The sequence below is a fragment of the Aristolochia californica genome, unplaced genomic scaffold (genome assembly GCF_029961685.1).
Source record: "Aristolochia californica isolate CCGP_79_NKW_82.1479 unplaced genomic scaffold, dmAriCali1.0.hap1 SCAF_11, whole genome shotgun sequence".
NCBI classification, from domain to species: domain Eukaryota; kingdom Viridiplantae; phylum Streptophyta; class Magnoliopsida; order Piperales; family Aristolochiaceae; genus Aristolochia; species Aristolochia californica.
In genome coordinates this window covers 6358302-6379595 of record NW_027181782.1, presented here as the reverse complement: position 1 = coordinate 6379595, position 21294 = coordinate 6358302, and the positions used below count along the sequence as shown (strand labels likewise).

At 37.8% G+C, this 21294-nt stretch overlaps 1 protein-coding gene across 1 annotated transcript; it reads right to left on the bottom strand.

Moving 5' to 3' along the window:
* Positions 1-413: 413 nt before the first annotated feature.
* On the bottom strand, positions 414-20677 carry LOC137944348 (V-type proton ATPase subunit a3-like). Its single transcript, XM_068790007.1, has 18 exons — positions 20336-20677; positions 17641-17685; positions 9999-10121; positions 9794-9901; positions 9437-9544; positions 9179-9352; positions 8365-8502; positions 7892-7999; positions 7677-7784; positions 6441-6589; positions 4561-4714; positions 2663-2823; positions 2367-2573; positions 2098-2281; positions 1934-2017; positions 1620-1816; positions 1109-1168; positions 414-1000 (listed from the first exon to the last, which is right to left on the bottom strand). The coding sequence occupies exons 1-18, from the start codon at positions 20474-20476 to the stop codon at positions 796-798; spliced, it is 2454 nt and encodes an 817-aa protein (XP_068646108.1). The 5' UTR covers positions 20477-20677; the 3' UTR covers positions 414-795.
* Between the last annotated feature and the right edge of the window lie 617 nt (positions 20678-21294).

The following is a 21294-nucleotide window of genomic DNA, read 5'->3' as shown; positions in this document are numbered from 1 at the left end:
ACCTGGACAAACAACAAGACAATTCAACCCAACACGGTATAATGAGCATAAAGAGTCATCAAGACCAATTCATTTGTAAAAGGCTAAGTTATAAATAATGTATATTTTTTTCTTTTGTTTTATAATTAATTTTATTTTTATAATTAATTTTTATCAACCCTTTTTTGCTATATAATTTTCTGTTGTAACCCTCCTTTAAAACCTTTTTGGGGCCTCCACTCTCTAGGTTAGTGGGCATGCTATGAGTCTCCTATTTGGAGCTACCTTTTGGCTTTGTTATCCTAATGTGTTGAGTGATGTACCTTATTAGATCCACTAAGAAATACAACCAATATAATTCATCTACCCAATAGTAATAAGTTCATTTATGTACGAGTCAAAGCACCAACCAGTCATAATTTAGGCAGTGGAAATAATAAAAGAGAACCAATTTTCCTTTGGTGTCCTTAACATCCATATTCATGGTACAGAAGAGAGAACTAACGAGCAAGGTGGGACTCTCAATAGGAAACTTGGGGAGCTTGAAAGACTGCAAAAGATTGAAAGATTTTCCTCTCCCTCAAACGGAGACGCATCAAAAGTGGATCAACACAAAGCACCTATACATGTAAGTGTCCCCCCTCACATAAAAGAGAGCGGGCTCACCTTTATTCACTCGGTAAAACAACAACAGAATTGGCAAGCCGACTGTTGCACACATACATGGCTATGCATTTCTTAGAGCCCTTCAATTAAATAAAAACGAAGTTACATAATCTTAGCATCTAAGACTCACTACAGCTGCTGCTACTTCCATTAATCTTCGTCATCTCCTAAAGAAGCAAACGAATATGGGTGAAATTTGTATCCATCTCCTTCATAGAACTTGTTCTGGAACTCCACCCAATGAAGTCGCAAAGCATGGAGGAATGCACTCAATGTTTCCATCACAAGCAACACACCAACAGTTGCACAGACGAAGACGATGATGCCAACAATGAGGATAATGACATTGTTGAAGCTGTATGAAGAACACAGATTGCAGAATTAGTACTTCGGATCCCATGCAGTAATATCTGTTCACTCTAATGTAAAAATAGATTAAAGCACAGACTGCTTAAAACTTTACCTCCAAGCAAGTACTAAAACCTTATCATAGAATACACTTGATAACTCTGAATGAGCAAGACTGAGACAGGTCCAGCAAATCAAGAGTCAGATTCAAAAAGTGTAATACGAAGAGTAAAAACAAGAGGTTTTTATTCTTGCACAGATTTTAGGATTCCCTTTTTGGAGAAGTTCTACTCGACACACACTGCAAACTATAGCTATCAATTCAGGAATCCCACCATAGATATTACAAGTGCAAGACTTCAATAATTACTGAAAAATTCTAGCAACTCAAGTTTGCTTTTTTTAAGCCATGTTTAAAATTCACCTCTGAAGTTAGTATACCATCATTTTCTTTTTCTCTTGAATGTTGCACCATTTGATTATGTGTTTTTCCCATGCAAATACTTTTTATGCAGATGGTTCTTCCAGTGAAATGTTGTCAGCTATCATATAACCCCCATTTAGATGTACCATTCAATGGTGAATACTCAAGAGCAATTCACATTTGTCATATAAAATCAGTATACCTTAGAGCCCAGAGTCGAAGATAAGAAGCAGTATTGGACACAGCGCCCAGAACAAATTCTATTGTATGTATAAGTTGGTGTACGAAAACTTCACTGAAGACAAACTCCTCATGACCATGAGACCCATGTTCTGGTTCCATATCATATGATTCAGAATCTGCACCATGGAGCATGGTATAGGCTTGACCTCGATGCCTCTGATATAACAATAGCATCAGTATATTTTGAAATAGGGTTCTATAGAAGGCATATAATAATAGCTGAAAAAGACTACAGATCCACATAACAAGAAAGGAAAACTTATAGACAATTACCTCTTCATATTGCTTTTTCATAAGAAAAGGTTTTGGAAGTAGCATCCACGGAACAGAAATGAGTGCCAGCAACAGTAAAACAAGCTAGCACATACAAGAACAGATAAATTTAGTGGAATTGTATCAAAGAACAAAAGTTGTATCAGACATAAAACAAGTTCCACCTGAAGTGTCTTCTGGCCAACGAAAAGCTGGTTTTCCCCAAGATCATCTGTTGGACTCAGGAACATATAAATCATTATGTGGTACAAATCAGCTTTTGAGCCACTGACCCACTTCCAAACAATAAGAAGTGAAAGATACCCAAACAAAGCATTAAGGAAAATCAGCTGTGGAAGAAACTGGAACCTGGAGGAAATATTAAAAAACAAGTTAATATCTCTCTGATAAACAAAACATGCCTACAGGAAGGAGAAACAAGCCAATATCTTACCACGTATTCAGGTGGTTTCCAAAGAATTGAGCATTGAAATAGCTCAAGATGATACCAAGATTCATTTGGGCGACTCCAATAAGGATAGACATCTTCATCTTCAATGAATTCAAAAATGGCAGCTCAGTGCGACTACCGTGCCATTGAGAATCCACTCCAAATGGATAAGCGTCACGGACCTTGATTAAGCCTGCTACAGAAGCATCACTGAAGGGCAAAGAATGAGCAGATGAGAAGTTATACCAAGCAATCAAGTCCTGAGGCCCTTTTCATAATTGAGAAATTTGTTCAAATACCTGCAGGTAGGATCCCGACATTCATAGGCAGATGGACCAAAGATATTGAAAGGGACAGAAAAGAACTCATTGTAGATAAATCCTGTGTATATTGAAAACAAGGCCATCATAAGAAGAACATAACGCCCACCGAATGTCATCTCCAGAATGTCTCCAAGCTTCTGTTTCAGGACAAGCAGGATTCAGTTAACTCAAGCCTTTCAGAGGAATTGCAAGGAAGATAAGAAGAGGTAAGGTAGATATAAGCAGCCATGTTGCCAAATAAGAACAGCAATTGAGGGTTGCGAAATAAGAACAGCAATTGAGGATCAGAACTAGCCAAACTGCTCGAGAAGTGACAACACCCATTCAGCATTCATAATTTGATTATTATAGAAATTTATCCATCATACATACTGTCAATTTTCTACTTTACCGTCATGCACAAAAACAAAAACAAAAAACGAAAAAGAAAAGAAAAATATCTGCTTCACCAATAATTTCTGAGAGTTAGATAATCCCCTGATGAACTAGTAGAAAACTAATAGATAGTTGGTTTCTAAAAGAGTGAACATGCACTGACCAGATTATTCAAGAATAGCTGGAGCCGACTTTGAGATTACGCATTTTCCATTAAGACCAATAAGATATGAGGGTTATGAATCCAGGCACCACAATTGACTTGCTTCTCATTCATCATCAGGTTAATTTTTTCAAATGTTGATTAAAAACACAGACTACACCCCTTTCCCCCAGTGAGATTCTAACTAAAGGCCTTATTTTAGAAAACGCCCACGTGACCATTGAGGTAAACGCCCAATCAACAATAGACATGCTTCTCATTCATCGTCAAATTATTACCACCCACCTTAAAAAAATTCTATAAAATTACGAATTGAAATTGTAATCCTTTTTTTTTTTTTTTGAGAACCATAGGTCATGGTTCTGCTATAAGGTACTAACAAGTTGCACGGTTGCTAACTTTAATTTATTGACCAATTTGTCCTTTTCCATTCGCCCATCTCTACACTTTTTTTCTAAGCAGGCTCCTGTAAATGGTTCTTTACAGAATAGCCTGAATGGTTCCACAACATATCCTCTGCTTCATTTAATTTCTTAAGGGCGATCCCTTATGAAAAATGCTGCTATGTTGTGCAACAATGACAAAGATTGGAAACAGATAAATAAAAAGAAAAGTATGACCCAAATGTGATGTATCTTAAAGCACATAGTGAATACAAGAAGTAGACAATCCATAACATTTCTGCTTCGTCACTGACATTAGAGACAAATAGTAATCAAAGGGCCTTGTCCTACCAGTTTCAACCAATCCCAAGTTAATGTCACTTAAATAACATCTAACCACTTTAAAAGAAGAGTCTTATCATTGTACATCCATTCTTCATGTCCATCATATAGAAATGACCATTCAACAATACAGGTTGAGGAAAACCCCACACTGAATGAAATAAAGCATTTTTTTTCGTGAAGAAAAAAACTACTTCTAATGCTATATAAATTATACAAGGAGAATAAACTCAACAATGGTGTACAAAATCAACAAGATCAATGGTGGCCCTTTCAAAATAAATATAGGGCATGAAAACTTCACAAAGACAACCCTAACCATGCCACTTGTCTTAATGTAGTTCTTGAAGGAAAAAATTCAAATTTAAATAGAAACATTGAGCAAATTGTCTCAAACAATGTTAATACTCTTATCACAGAAGCATCCAAAGAATGAAAAGACTTGTAAACAGTCATCACAAGAGAAAAATGGTTAACCTCAAAGAGTGAAAACTAAGAAAAGTATGCATTGAAATGTAAATAAAAATGACAAAAGAAATAACAAAGGCCACTGTAATGAAGAATGCTTCAGTTAGATTATGAAGAGTGTTTAGTGCAGGTTTCACTCTCACCTGAGTAGATAGTTTCTTTTCACGGATTATGAAATACAATGTTCCAAGTAGCAAACATATCCCATGGCCCCAGTCACCAAACATGACAGCAAACAAAAATGGAAATGTAATAATTGTATAAACACCAGGATTTGCTTCTTGATACTTTGCCACCCTGTAATAACAAAAGACACGAGTTATCCATTATGCTCCAGGACAACTGTACAGGATATTTGTTTTAAGATTTATTACCACACCATAGGAAGGAAACAAAAAAAAAAAAAAAAAGTTGACTCAAAGGTTATGAGAACTATCTCAGAAACAATAATGTACACTCCATACATGTGGACAAAGCATGGAAGTTAATGAAAAATCCCCCTAATTATACAAAACTACTTTTAAAGTAAATATTCTTTTTTCTTTTTCTTCCCCTATGCCTGCATGACACCTTCTCTGCCTCATTGCCCACCTCCTACTACTCTTATTTCTTCTTTCTCTTTCTTCTCCCCCTCTCTTCCTCTTCCAGCCTTGCCTTACTCCCCAAAGTGTGGTGACAGAGCCACTAGTTAGTAGCCAATGAGAGGCCAATGATATACTGGTAGGTCATTGAAAAGCAAGAACAAAAAACCAGAGAAGAGAGGAAGGAGAGATGAAAAGGGTAAGGGAAAAAGATAGCAAGAGGGTTATAAGAGAGAAGGAACAGGGCCAGTGAGTATTGCTGATTCAAATACAACTGAAGTGAGTGCTCTTCTATTCGGCCTCCAAATCTTCAAAGAATGCCTCCAAGGCAAGCTGCTTATCGAAGGAGGCTCAAAGACTGTCATCAGCTGGTGTTCTAAAGATAGCTCCCCCCCTTGGCGCCACTGGCCAATCACTAATTGTATTGCTGACATTGTGTCATTCATTCATTGTAATTGGAACCTCGTTCCTAGATCAGCTAATTCTTTGGCTGATAAATTGGCAAAATTCTGAACCTCCCAGCTATCTCTAATTGTTTGGGAAGGCTTCCCCCTTGTAATTTTCTCGTTTGAGTTTTGTCTTAATAAAATTTAGCATCATTTCAAAAAAAAAAAAAAAAAAAAAGAGAGAAGGAACAAAGATATGAATGGCAGCTGCACCAAGTGAGGAGACAGAAAGTGAAAAAGAATGGGAAGCATTTTGCTTTATGAAGACATGGCCTTTAGCTTACTTGGCATGCACCATAAGCACCTATGCACAAGCAAACACATCATGACACCTGAGCTGCAATGTCTAGTGTCAAAATTTTCAACTGTGTAGCTTGCAACACTCTTTTTTGGTAGATTGCACGTTTGTTTGTCTCGTTGAGTCGACTTGCAACTTGGGTAAGTCGGATAGGATTTGGAACTAGGTGAGCCAAGTTAAGGGGTGAGGCTCGACCCACCTCTGTTCCTTCCGAGTCCCCACCAACTCGCCCCAAGTCCAGCCACTAGACTGGTGAGTTCCAATCCAACTCGAGTATTCATGTGTCCGAGACAAAAAAAAAAAAAAAAAAAACTGGTAGATTGACTTTGACAAAAAAATACAGCTATTTTTCATGGAAGGTTTTTATTACTTCAGCAGAAAATACAAGAAAACATTAGGGTATGATGAGGAAGGAGTCCCCATTACTTTAGCAGAAAAACACAGCACTATTATCTTAACAAAGCCATAAATATATAAGATAAAGAAATTTAGTATTTGAAAAGATTAAATATTTAAATCAATAAACATTCAAAACATAAAAATGTACAAATAATTTGGGACTTATTTTTTACTACATCCTGCTACTAAAAAAAATCACTGGAATTAAGGAATGCTCAGAAAGATGTTGGACCTTGACCGTAAGGAACACTTTATCCATAAACACATCCCTGACCAAACAGATCAAAAGCAAAACTCACCCATAGGCATCCACAATCTCTTGAAAAGAAGAAGTAAACTTGTTTGTCCTAAAGTATGTGGGTGGAGACTCTCTTGTAAGCAGAACCTGGAAAATGGTCCCCACTTGTGAGTTACTATCAACAGCTGCCAGATGCAGTGCATCCTGAATCTGCACAGGTCAAACGTAAATTTGGTTAATATGGTCCATGGTATGAATAGTGTGTAAGTTAAGCATATGGGTTTTGTTACTGCTTAAGGTTATGTGTTACACCATTAAGGTTCCTGTACAAAGGATCATACTAACGATCCAGCATTTTCTAGCAACTTGAGCCTCTGATTGTTACAAAAATTATGTGGCTCAGCAATCTTGTGAAATTAAAATACTTCTACTATTTAGTATTTTTGCTTAATGATTTGGGGTAGGCAATTCAATAATTCTACTTTTTGAATTGATGGACCCTCCCTGTTTTAATAATGTTAGACTGTTAAATTGCGTCCAAGGCCTATCCCAAAATGACTAGTCCTCTTAAGAAACCTCTTTTCCAACTAATAAACGCAAAATCTTTGGTCTCATTAATCCATGTAGGACTATTTCTTAACACTCACCCTCGCTTATAGGCACGTGGATAATTTGGGTGGAAACCCACATACGAGTACTTGTTCTGATACCATGTGAAGTTGGGTCCAAGGCCTATCTCAAAATGACTAGTCATCTTAGGAAACCTTTTTTCCAACTAATAAATACAAGATCTTTGATCTCACTAATCCATGTGGGATTATTCCTTAACAGACTGTTTTATTTCTATTTGGTTGCAAAAGTTGTCAATTCTCATTTGTCACTTTCACTGGTGTGACTTTCTTCTTTTGTTCTCCTATTCCACAGCTCAAATTATTAAAGAAATACAACTTTTCTCCATATCAGAAGTGATATATGCTTTTCTAATCTAGTTTTAATGTCTGAATGTCTCAGATTTCAAATTTTTTTTAATATTTGTTATACACACATACACCCTAGATACACCAGTCGTGGCGAAAGTAAAAACCAAAATCTCACAATACGAACTCCTAAGTAGACCATTGAGCCAAAGCAATCCAGATTTCCAGTTTCAATTTTAATGATATTTTATGTTTCAAAAAAAAAAATTTAAACTAAAATCTTCATACTTTGCCAAGATTACCATCTGCATGTGACAGCACAAAAACTGCTTGAAAAATCACAACATATGAATTACAAATGAAAATGGAGTACTACTCACCTGATTCGATGCAAAAACAGGGCTCCAACCCTCTGCAACAAGACATTTCTTCGTCACATCAATACTTAGCATGTTCAAGGTGTGGTACACTGATTTCTCCTTCCTCACCTGAATCCAGCAAGCAAAGTAACTGCTGCTTTAATACCATCTCTTGGAATAAAAGATCTGCTTATCTAAAAGAAAAACATAATAAAAGTTTACTAAGAGAAATGTACCAAAAGGTTCCACTGCTCAAATTGGTATCCAATGGAGTTCAGTAAATTATCTTTATGCATTAGTCCAACATCTATTGTAGTCTTCAGCTCCTCGAGTTTTCCTGAAACCTGGTAGCAGAAATTTTCCAAACATCAAGTTGATCATTGCAGTTACTGAAGATTACAAATAATGACAATATGTACTGCTGTTTTTATTGCTGAAAAAACATAGCAAGGAAGCCTTCAGACTTCAGGAATATCATTTCAAATGGCACATGCCACTAGGAAGACCCTTTATTTCAAAAGAAATAACATTGGGCAGAAATAGTCAACAGAAAAGAGAATAAATTACCCAAAACACAAACTTAAAAGATTCAGGCAATAACGGAAATTCTACCCCAATAACCGAAACTAAAACAATGCCAAAATTCTATTTCTAAAAAATAAAAATAAAAAGAAAGAGAGAAAAAGATAATAATGCTGAATTCGCATACCTCTTCAATAGTCTGTCTTTGTTTGCTCATGTCTTCTGAAAAAGGGTATCGATTGGCTCCAAATGCTTCACAAATCTTCAATATTTTGCTCCTTGCTTTTTCCCCTGAATAGAAGACCACAAAAACATTTTTTTCGACCTGCGGATAAGTAATATAAGAGGTTGCATGAGACAAAAAAATACAAACAAGATTTGTCAAAACAATAAATAGCTCAAAGCCAAATACACAAAAGACTTAAGATATTTTACAGTTTGAAGAAAATGCACTACTGATATCAACCCTGCTCTTAAGAGAAGAAGTCCACATCTTTTAGCATCCAATCTTCTGTCATTAGCCAACTTTGACACTGACTGTCGTTTTTTATCTTTCTTTTTAAGTAATGTTAGTTCATTCTTTGCATTATGTATATACTACTGACTCAAAATGATAGTCGCCTCCATTTAATTCGGACAAAAAAGATATGAGAATGCTTAAAAAAGCTTTCACGATAATTTGTCTAACAATTTTATTACATTTCACACCATAGAATGAAATACTCATACTTCTACGTTTTACAAAAAAACTAACTCAAAGAAGAATATAACATTTGAAAATTCATAACGATATAACACTTAAGGGCTCACACTTATTTATGTACAATGAAAAAATAGATTCTTAACATGAGCACATTAGCATTAAAAGACCTCCAGCTTGTAAAAAGTAAAAAGAAAAAGAAAAAAGAGCTCTGCTCCTCTCATTTGTGTAAGCCTTAAACAAAGTTTAAGTCACCAGTTAAAAATATATTATCTAATAAAAGAAAACACAAAAGAAGTACCTTCTCCCCAGACGCAGGATCTAAGACAGGCTCTTCAATAACAGATTGTTTGAGGTATAAGTTACCCCTGGTAGCGCGGAACAGAATCCTCTCAAATGCAATCGACTTTTCTTTGGGTACAAGACCACTAATAAACCCTAGTTTAACTTGTTTTGATTGATCCATAAACATTTCCTGAAAAAATAGAATTTGCACCATTATTCAACAGAAGAAAATAAAAAAAGTCTTAGCAAGTTGGTGAAGTCAAACAAACTATACTGGCTCCAATAGAGGACTGTCTATAGATCCTTCACCAGCTTGGCGTGCTTCTAAGTCTCTCTGCTGCGCTGTAGCACTACTCTGAGCAGAGTAAAAAAACTCACCAGCCTAGACACAAAATAGAGAAAGTCAACTGTTATAAGCATCCCAAACTACAAGGCGTTACAGTGATTATATTGGTAAAAAAATATCACAAACATGGACAACATATAAACTTGGAAATGCACATATTATCAATCCTTTTGCCAAGGTATAGTTATAAATTTAAATAAATTAGCTGTATTACTTGCTTCAAATAAATTAAATAAATAGATAATATATGTATATATAAAAGGTTAAAACCATGGGACCTCATACCTTCTGCAACACTAACTTGTATTCCATTAGCTCATTATAAGTCCGCTGCAACTTTTCACTGTTTGCATTTATTTCTACCAGCTCTGCTTCAAGTTCTCCCAGTTTAATCTATTTTTAACCAAACAACATTCTTTTTAACAAAACAAAAGCAATACAAAATGTTTGGGAAAAAAAAAGTAAACCACATCATACATAATCAACTTACTTCCAGATCGTCTAGATCAATATCAGGACGTGATGTGGGATTTGCTGAAGGGGATAACCCTGCCTTGGTCATTTGTTCCTTAAAAAAACGTAGTTTACGAGCCATCTCACCACATCTTTTAATCTGTGAACAGAAGATAATATCAACTAAAAAAATTGAAAAGCCAAAACAACTTCGCAAGTTATGTTATACTATTTAAACAGTGACAATTAGCCAAAGCACAAGAAGCTTTATGCTTACATCCTTTGAAAATGAAAGAGAAAATTTACATCAGCAACCAAGGTTTATAAAATAAAGAATATCTTTACAACAGATATAAGCAGAAAGAGGCTGTCAATTCACACCTATGCAACTTGCTCTTTCTAAACCTGAACCAATGAGATAAAGATCCAGGCACCAGGTCTGATATTTGTACAAAACTGTGATCAAGCCTCTAAAGCTAATTTAATCTGCTTTCAGCCCATAGAATGAAACATTTTTTCAAGTCAGTCCAACAAGCATTGGTGCATCTTTTATCACTTTGGTTCTGAAAAAAGCAAGTGTTGAGAAACCAGAGAATTTTCACCCAATCAGGCTTGTTATGAGTGCATACAAAAAAAAATTGAAAAAAGATGTATATATTAACAAAAAAAAAAAAGGAAATATAGAGGCGAGTGCGTACAAAATTATCGCAAGAATCCTGGCTCACCGTTTAAAAGTATTGCTCCCTATTGTCACCACAGAGGGCAAGGCGCTTTCCTTAAGGGGAGAGAAATTTTAGATTCCACCATGGCAGCTCACAAGCTTATGGATCATTTCCTGCATAACCAGGAACCGAAAATCGCCCTTAAGCTTGATCTTGAAAAAGCTTTCGATAGAGTAAATTAGATCCTGCTTGACGAGATAATGGAAAAAATGGGTTTCAGAGAAAAATGGCATTTTTGGATCAGGAGTTGTGTGGGCTTGGCATCCTATTCCCTCATCCTCAATGGTTTGGTCTGTGGGTAATTCAACGGAACCAGGGGGATCAGACAAGGTGACCTTCCTTCTCTGCTCTTATTCAATATAGTAGCAGAATTCCTCTCCGCTATGTTTTATTCGGCCATTAATCTTGGATGGCTCCCCCCCACTAGTCCCCAACAGGTTTTTAATATTCCTATTCTTCAGTATGCGGATGATACCTTATTATTTGGAATCGGAAATATTGATGGAGCCAGAAAGATCAAAGCAGTTTTGGGCCTTTTTGAATTAACATTTGCGCAGAAAGTTAATTGGGGGAAAACCTCTCTCATAGGATTCAATGTTGGCTCTGAGCTTCTTGCAGAGATAGCAATTTATTTGGTTGTTCAATTACTAGCCTCCCAGCAACATACCTTGGCCTCCCCCTCTTTGATGGGCGTATATCCCAAAGTCTATGGAACCTGGTGGTCGAAAAAATTGAGTCCCGATTAGCAACCTGGAAGGAGCATCTCCTCAGCAAAGCTGGAAGGTTAATCCTCCTTAAGTCTTGTATTGTGGGCATCCCAAGTTATGCCTTGCCCTTCTTCCATAAGTAAAATCATGGATAAGATGAAAAGAAGATTTCTCTGGAGGGGATTAAGTGATACATTTAAATATCACTTGGTCATATGGGATGAAGTATGTCTGCCAAAGAGATTGGGTGGACTGGGGATTCAAAAATCAAAGGAAATGAACCAAGCTCTGCTCTTTAAATGGATATGAAAGTTCAATACTAATTCTTATAACCTTTGGAAGGATATGGTTCATGTCAAGTTGGGTTGGAATTCTCCATGGTGGATGTCTGGTGGAAATCGGAGAGGGTTATCCTCAATATAGAGATCACTGTACTCACTTCTTCAAAAAAATTTCCTCAGCCAGTAGATTCTATGTTGGAAGCGGTAGATCTCTTAAATTTTGGGATGATTTGTGGAAGGGGCAAGAGCCTTTGCGGAATTCCTTCAGGAATCTATTCCTCCTTTCTACACAAAGGGAGATGTCAGTTGCCGATGCTTTTGAGGGGGGTGGTCTGAGCCTACATCCCCGAAGGGGTCTTTCTGACTTGGAGGCCATGGAAGCGAGTCGTTTATTGGATTCTCTGAATTTTGTCAAAATGAGACCTTCCAATGTGGACAAGCTCATTTGGTGGCCTAACAAAAGCGGCACTTTTTCAGTTTCATCTGCATACAGTTATATTAATGGCTAAGATTCGACACAAAGGGAGCATGATATCTACTTTGTATGGCATCTCTGTGCACCCCCAAAGATAAAATTCTTCATGTGGAGTGCTTGCCAGAGTTAGATTCCCACGGCAGATGTGTTTAGAAGAAGGGGTCACCCATCTATCGACCCCCTCTTGTCCTTTTTGCAATGTTGAGGCTGAAACCGCCAGTCATATTCTTCTACAGTACTCCTCATGGAATGTGTGGACCTCTGTTCTCTGCAAGTTGGGGCTGCAATTCTATATATCAGCTTATTTGATCTCCTTCAACAAGTCGATCATTGGTTATCCCCTTCCTGATCTCGGTAAAGTAATGATCTCCACATGTGTCAGTTTCGTCTCGTGGGGGCTTTGGAATGAACGTAACTAGAAGCGTTTCGATGCTAAAAGTGAATCAAAAGTAAGAGTAGAGGACAGGGAGTCGGGGCAAATCTCCACCCGGTTTCTAACTAAGAAGTCTTTTTCTTCCTTCAAGGGTACCTCTATTTGTGATAACTGGAATAATTTGGCAAATATGCACTTTGGGACCAAGGTTCAAGTCATGCAGGAGTGGACCCTCCCGGAAGCTAGTTACCCAAAGTTGAATTTTGATGGCTCTTCTCTCGGCAATCCGGGGATCACTGGTTTTGGGGGAGTTATTTTGGATCCATCTGGCAATCAGTGTTTCTCTTATGCCGGCCTGTTACACATTTCCGATTCAACGCCAGCTGAGCTCTATGGCCTCCTTAATGGGCTTCACATTTTCAGAGACAATTGCAATGGTCCTCACATTGAAGGGGACTTGAAGGTGGTCTTTGGATGGTGCGAGTGTGCTTCCCCTCCACTGTGGCACCATTGAGACATCTTTCAGGAGATTTTAGATATTACCTCACTACTCTCTTGTACTTGGTCTCACATTCTGAGACATGCAAATTCAGTTATAGATGTGTTAGCCAAGCAGGGAGCATCCCTGCAATCTATTGTTGTTAGGGATCTGCTCCCTCTCCCTTTGTAAATTTTCTCTTGTTAATATATATACATCTTTATAAAAAATAAAAAATAAAAAATAAAAAATAAAAAATAAAGTTTGTCCAACAAACACATGGATACAACAAAATATATATGGATACTAATTTCAACAAGTTAACATTCCCAGCAAAGAGCTCCCTGCATCAAACTCTGTGGCATCTCTTCTATCTGACAGACCACAATGTTGTTTTTTTTTTGTTTTTTTTTAAATGATGATGAATTTTATTAAGAGAGCTCAAACGAGCAGATTACAAGAAGGAAAGCCTTTCCAAACAATGAAAGATTGATAGGAGGTTCTGAATTTTGCCAATTTATCAGCCAAAGAATTGGCTGATCTAGGAACGGGGTTCCAATTACAATGAATGGATGACACAATGTCAGCAATACAGTCAGTGATTGGCTCGTGGCGCCAAGGGGAGGAGCTATCTTTTGAACACCAGCTGATGATAGTCTTTGAGTCTCCTTCGATAAGCAGCTTGCCATGAAGCCGCTCTTTAAAGATTTGGAGGCCAAATAGAAGAGCACTCACTTCAGCGATATTTGAATCAACAATACCCACAGGCCCAACATAGGATAGAATAGGGTCTCCACTGTTGTCTCTGAAAACACCACCAACTCCAGCCTGCCCAGGACCGCCCAAAGCACTACCATCAAAATTGAGTTTGATGCAGTCATAAGTGAGAGGATCGCAGGTAGCCATAACCGGATTCCTGCAGGGGCCCACCATATGCACGATCAAACCATAACCGGATTCCTGAAGGGAAACGCCCGATAGAGAGGCAAACTCCTTCCTAGTATGTAACCAACTCGAGATAAGGCCCATTGCTTGAGAATCTGTATTATCCAAGGTGCTAGACTTGGAATTGAATCTCCGGTTATTTCACTCGAGCCATAGGCACCATGGGACATGCGCAAGGCCACAACGTGAGACAATAAGTTATGTGGTCCTAAGCCTGATGTCTCTGGACTACCAAGGAAGGCATTTTCAGCATTAAGCGGATAATCAACTTTAGCACGTATTCCCTTATTTCACCTTCTGTTTACAGAATCTCCAGCAAAAACTTTCCTTTCTCGCAATCTGTCAGTTATGTTTAAATAATGTTCTTATTAATGACAAAGATACCATGTAAATACATCTTTAGCCTTTGATTATATTTTGAGAGCATGAACGGAAAATAACAGCAGATCTGACTGGAAACAGGCAAAGCTTTAAGCTCACCTCGTACCAGAAAATGCCTTTCGATGTTTCTAAGGACTGCAACCTTATTTGTTATCATTTTTATCAATTCAAAAAATATTTTAAACGAGGATATCTTAGTAGTACTAAACAAACTACGAAACTTTCTTATCCCTGACAAGTCATTTCGAATCTTCCACAGTTACTAAAATTTTGCCCATTGACCAATATATTGCTTATACTGCCATTCCATCAGCTAACACTGACCTACATAAGCTAACTGTGTTCTCCTAGCAATCTCCCAAAAATGAATCTACCAGCTGTCATTATCTTTTCAGCATGTTAGTAAATTAAACAACAAAATGACCTGTAGTCTGGTTATATATCACCACTTCCCTCCCCCCCAAAACCAATGAAAGAGATCGTTAGAATAGCAATATGTCCATGTCAATTAAGAAGGAACGGTCTCAAACTAAATGTTTCTGATTCATAGCCATAGCATTTTGGTGGCAGAATCACAACTTACTGGGGTCAGACATTTATCCTTCACCTAGTTTGAGACCCACAATAATGCCATCAATCTTTCATATCATACATCAACCACAAGTATCACATAAAAAATTAGAGAGAGAGTTGCACTAATGGCAAAGACCTGCATGATATTGTCCAGAACAAGCAGAACAATGCCAGGTATCAGCAGAGATTAACTTTTGTTTGAATGAAGGAGATTTCATCAGAAAGACAAAAGAAAACAAATAGGATAAAACAATGTTATAAAATCTAGACCTGCCTGGCCAGTTGAACAGGGTTCAACCAGACCCAGTGCCTTGTCTGCGTCATACAGATCGAAGACCCAGATTTGGGTCAAAAACCAGTTGACACGGCTGGGTTGTCTGGCTCAACCAGGGAACCTGCTGACCCGACTCAGTCACCAGATTACACGTCCCCACGTGACACATGACAAAGGAGGGGGCTTGCTCCCCTCCCCTTGCCCCTTGTTTGTAAACCAGACTCCTCTTCATACTTCTTTTTAAGTTGGTAACACTGATTTCCACACATTTGTACCATTCTAGGAACAAGCTCTGCTTAATCTCCAGATCTTCCAACTTGTCAAGGGTTTTTTCAAATCGGTGTCTTTACTTCACAATGAGGGAGTCATTCTTCATGGTGGTTTTCGTTCTTCGAACTAGAAAATGAGAGAGACCGATAACAAAGCTGCCATCAGATCTTACATTCATTCGATTGCTGACCAACAGAGAGGAATTGACGGGGAAGTTATACCTGATTGCAGGAATTGGGAAAGAGAGTGTTTTGAGGAGCTGGAATGTTTGAGAATTGGGGGAAGAAAGGAGGGAACTGATTCTGTTAGAGGCTCTGCAGGAGGTCATGCGTAAAAAATATGTGTGAGTCTGACATCACAATTATGAACACATTTATTGCTCTAGCACAAAGGCCCCCTATTGCAGGTAAGCATGATCGGCCTCTGCTGCTTCACCAGGCCAGAGGGTCTTTTCAAATCGGTGTCTTTACTTCACAATGAGGGAGTCATTCTTCATGGTGGTTTTCGTTCTTCGAACTAGAAAATGAGAGAGACCGATAACAAAGCTGCCATCAGATCTTACATTCATTCGATTGCTGACCAACAGAGAGGAATTGACGGGGAAGTTATACCTGATTGCAGGAATTGGGAAAGAGAGTGTTTTGAGGAGCTGGAATGTTTGAGAATTGGGGGAAGAAAGGAGGGAACTGATTCTGTTAGAGGCTCTGCAGGAGGTCATGCGTAAAAAATATGTGTGAGTCTGACATCACAATTATGAACACATTTATTGCTCTAGCACAAAGGCCCCCTATTGCAGGTAAGCATGATCGGCCTCTGCTGCTTCACCAGGCCAGAGGGTCTTTTCAAATCGGTGTCTTTACTTCACAATGAGGGAGTCATTCTTCATGGTGGTTTTCGTTCTTCGAACTAGAAAATGAGAGAGACCGATAACAAAGCTGCCATCAGATCTTACATTCATTCGATTGCTGACCAACAGAGAGGAATTGACGGGGAAGTTATACCTGATTGCAGGAATTGGGAAAGAGAGTGTTTTGAGGAGCTGGAATGTTTGAGAATTGGGGGAAGAAAGGAGGGAACTGATTCTGTTAGAGGCTCTGCAGGAGGTCATGCGTAAAAAATATGTGTGAGTCTGACATCACAATTATGAACACATTTATTGCTCTAGCACAAAGGCCCCCTATTGCAGGTAAGCATGATCGGCCTCTGCTGCTTCACCAGGCCAGAGGGTCAGGTTTACAAGGTCATGAGCCGGACTTTCCATTGAATGCTGAGATGCCAATCCCTGCAGGAGAAGTCCAGTGGGAGTTTCAGATGACCCTCTTTAGCTCCCAACCTGTGTGCTTCTGTGGAAGTAGTTCTTGGATGGACTAGGACTGTTTGTTTTGACACATATCAATCTGTGAATTCTCTTTTCTAGTTCACTCAGTTGAATTCATGTTCCTCAGTTTTCAATGCTGAAAATATGTTCAGTATGTTGCTGTCCAGAATGTTAAAGAATTCAATCATGGTTGATATCGAATGCCTGACTTGTTCCAGAGGTGTTAAATCATTCCGTGTTTGTTGTTGAAATCCTTAGGAGAATACACAGGCTTGTTTACAGGTTCCATGTACTGCCAAGGGGAGGATGGGGGCCCTTCCAGTCAGAGGAAGAAGGCAGGAGAAGGCTGGCCTCAGCGCATTCCCCTCACCCCTTAACGTTTTTTTTTATACACATGATGTTATACCAGTGGTCGACCCGGTTGAACCACGTTGGACCGGCACAGTCACCTCACCGGATTGGTGACGATTTTATAACATTAAATAAGAAAGCATCTAAATGAATGCTGCTAAAGAGAGAGAACAGCAACTAATGGGGACAATTTTAGAGCAACAACAAGTTGATGCCTAAACCCTCCTTGTCAAGGGAATCAGCCAGCTGTTGGTAGATCTAGATATCAACAAGGAATAGTTGATTAAAGTGTTTGGAACTCTGGGTTTCCTCTAAGAAAATAAGGATTACTTATTAACATCAAAAGTAAACAATAAATTAAAAATTACTTATTAACATCAAAAGTAAATGACTACTTAAAAATTTCTTATTAACATCCAAAGAGAATGATAACTTAAAAATTCCTTATTAACATCAAAAGTAAAGGATGACTTTAAAATTCCTAATCTAACAATAAAAATTCCAGGGTTTCTGTTGTAGACCAATCCATACCTGATTGGCATACGTTCTTTGGAACGGGCTTTTATCCGCATTCAGCTGAAAAGAAAGACCAACATCAGGCATTACAAACTCGTATACAGAAAATAAATAAACAAATAAATAAGTTGCAGTTGTATGAACTCACTTAACAACCAAAAAATCAGTCCAAAAGTACTGGATTATAATTTTTGCATTTTAGTTCTGATTTGACAGAGTGACGTGTTGGCAGGTGTAATCCAACTCTTACATTCTCAAGGAACTAGTATTTAATTTTGTTAAAAGAAAAATCAATAATCTCTAATCAACACATTGAAACCATATAAACTCTTGGAAGAAGTAATTGGTGATCTCAGATGTTAGTATTCATACAAGAACCAAAATTCAATGAGGCTGAGTGGATTTTTGCTATGCACACTTGGAGCCAATAGCAGAGTGAACAGATGAGGCAAGATCCATCTAAATAATTTGAAATTTACTCCAACAAATACATTGCCCATGTGTATTTGGCCTTTGGCTCAATGGCAACGAGGCTTTTTATATTGAGGTCTTGAGTTTAAGAATGCCACGATACGGGGTACAACATTTAAAAATAAAAAAAATACACATAGAACCGGAGAATGAGATAAGCCACCCTTTATTTGAAAATAGGATTGAAAAGAAATCCAATGTAAAGCTGAGAAATTTTGTAGAAAATGCTTTAACAAAAAGGTATGATTGTGAATTCATTTTTTATCATCAACAAGGGGGGGGCGCACGCCTAACATCCTCAGGTATCTGAGGATTGGGTTGTACTTTTTCCTCCTCTTTGGATTCTCTATGTTCTTTTTAATACAGATATACAAACTTTGCTTCTTTTTTTGTTTGAAACAGAACTTTCAAAAAAAAGAAGCAAAGTCTGTATATCTGTATTTAAACGGAGCTTTGCTTTCATGTACCAAAACATGAAGCTCCCCATGAACGAATCTGAAAAATATTTCATTGGTATTAGACGAACCAGAAAAAAAAAATGAGGGAGATATTGAAAGGAAAAGGCAGAATCATTATCCTGAAAGACTTGCCTCACTAACGTTAAAGGTGGTTGAATGGCTCCTCCATTCTGATTTACCATTTACTAGTTTTGTGCTAGTCTTCCAATCTTTATGTGATTTTCAGGTCTGCCAATGAGATACCATTACTGGCCCTTATTACAAGATATTGGTCTAAGACTATTAAGGAGGAAGCTTGTTTGCAGCAGACACCCTCATTAAGAAAAAAAAATCAATAAAACAGAGAATCATGATGCAACACATACAGAGAAGGATTAGCATGTCATCTCAAAGAATACATATATACCAACCAAACCAGTAGATGTAAAATGACTAAGGACGGTTGACTTTTCACTAGCAGTAACACAGGTTCCCTAGAGGCTTGCACACAAGAAACTTCAAGATCTCTAATTGTTACACCTAACATAGCTAAGTTACAAATGGAAGCCAGATATAGCTTCCAAGTATGATCATTTCAATTTTCAGATTTTTATTTCAAGAAAGCTGCTGATAACAGCAAAGAAAAGAGACAGAAACATATCAAATTATCACATAGACTTGCAAGGGTATTCAAGGGAGAAAAAGGATAAAGGATTACGAATAGGACAATTTCCAGGTTTATTTTAAATGTGCTCGATTAATTAACCAGCAAGGACAGGAAGAAGTATGATAAAAATAAAGTGGAGGGAAAGAAATAACATATTCAGTACCACAGCTAGTGGAGTTATTTCCAGCTAAAGACAGTAAAAAAAAACTTCTTGTGAAACAAGTTAAGATGAAAAATGGAACATTAAAAGGAGAAACAATACTGGGGAACACCGCTCTGTAGTGCTCAACTTTTGTACTCTTTTTCTTTCCATTGGATAAATAAGGAAAGAAGAAAAGAGCCGAATATCACAAGACCAGCCAAAACGTGATCAGTTGGCATAGCAAAACAAGTTGAATGCCCCATTCAAATAAAAAAAATATATACTCTTAGATTTACTCATTCTACGATATCATTCACTCGCCCCTCCCCCCTCCCCCAGCCTTTTCTCAACTTAATAAAATATTGTTTACAATACAAGCAGGCACAAGTTCCTTTTCTAAGTTTTGAATGACAGGTACAAATTCTTCAAAGTGCTGCACTAACTCTCGACCTAAATCTTGCGCAAAAAACAACAGGCAGAACTATAGAAGGCAGAAATTCACACTTGGATCAAGACATTAAAAAAAAAAAACACAAATTTTATGAAACCCCAGTATATTGCGCAAAAAACAACAGGAAAAACTATGGAAGGCAGAAATTCACACTAGGATCAAGACATTAGATTAAAAAAAAAAACACAAATTTTATGAAACCCCAGTATATTGCGCAAAAAAACAACAGGAAGAACTATGGAAGGCAGAAATTCACACTAGGATTAAGACATTAAAAAAAAAACACAAATTTTATGAAACCCCAGTTTATTGCGCAAAAAAACAACAGGAAAAACTACGGAAGGCAGAAATTTACACTAGGATCAAGACTTTTATGAAACCCCAGTATATTACGCAAAAAACAACAGAAAAAACTATGGAAGGCAGAAATTTACACTAGGATCAAGACATTAAAAAAAAAATAACAAATTTATGAACCCCCAGTATATGCAAGAGAAAAAAAAAAAAAAAAGAGGGCAAGGAATATAGAAATTCCGACATACATCTTTGAATTGAATAAGCCCGACATTTCCGAGGTAAGAGATAGTCCGATGGGCGGACTCTATAGGAATGATGAGCTGAACCAGGTGCATCGGCTCCGAGCGGAACAGATCCATGGACGGACAGCAACCGCCACCCGCCATCTTCTTTTCTCGCTCACAAAATTCCGATCGAATGAAGTTTCAGATTTCGAGAGGAAAACAACAACGAGTAGCGAATTTGGTGTCGTCCGCCTTCCCTATCTGCATCCAGTTCTAGATCCCCCTTCCTCCTCCCTTAATTATTTTATATTTTATCAAGCTCACCAAATCGTTCCTTGTCTGGGAGATAAGGAGTGGTTCTTTCTTATACACCTACGCTTTCATTATTTTGTTTAAAAGGACCAGAAAATCACCCTAACGAGTGGCATTTATGGCTAGGCATTGTGAAGGGACTCGGCCGGAACCCAACCAGACCGACCTGACCTAAGAAAGCAAGGGACAGGGTTAGGACCCACGGCGTTCATAGTTCCTCGAGCCCAGTTTGTAACGTTGGGGTCTTTTAACGCTCTCGAGGGCCTCGTGGGACTTAGGCTGACGTGTCAGAGTTTCCTCCTTTGCCCTGACCTGTTTCCGAGATATGATCTCAGTCCGTGGTTGCATTTGGATCATAAATTCCACCAAAAAAATATTTTACGTTGATTATTTACATGATTACCCCACCCCCATTCTGGAAAGAGAGAAAACAAAACGAAAGCTATAGAAAAAGGAAGAGTGGTTTTTCTTTTTTCCTCTCGTTTTGGGAGAAATGATTATTTCTTCTTTAGCTACACAAAATAGATAAACTCCTCATTTTATAACTAGAGTGACTACTTTTTCTTTATATCTTCTAAAGAAACCATCGTCTTTGAGGTAGTTCTTTGTTTAAGTTCGCTCTTCTGAGTGCGGAATAGAAAATAGAGTTTGAGAAATTGTGCTTATGC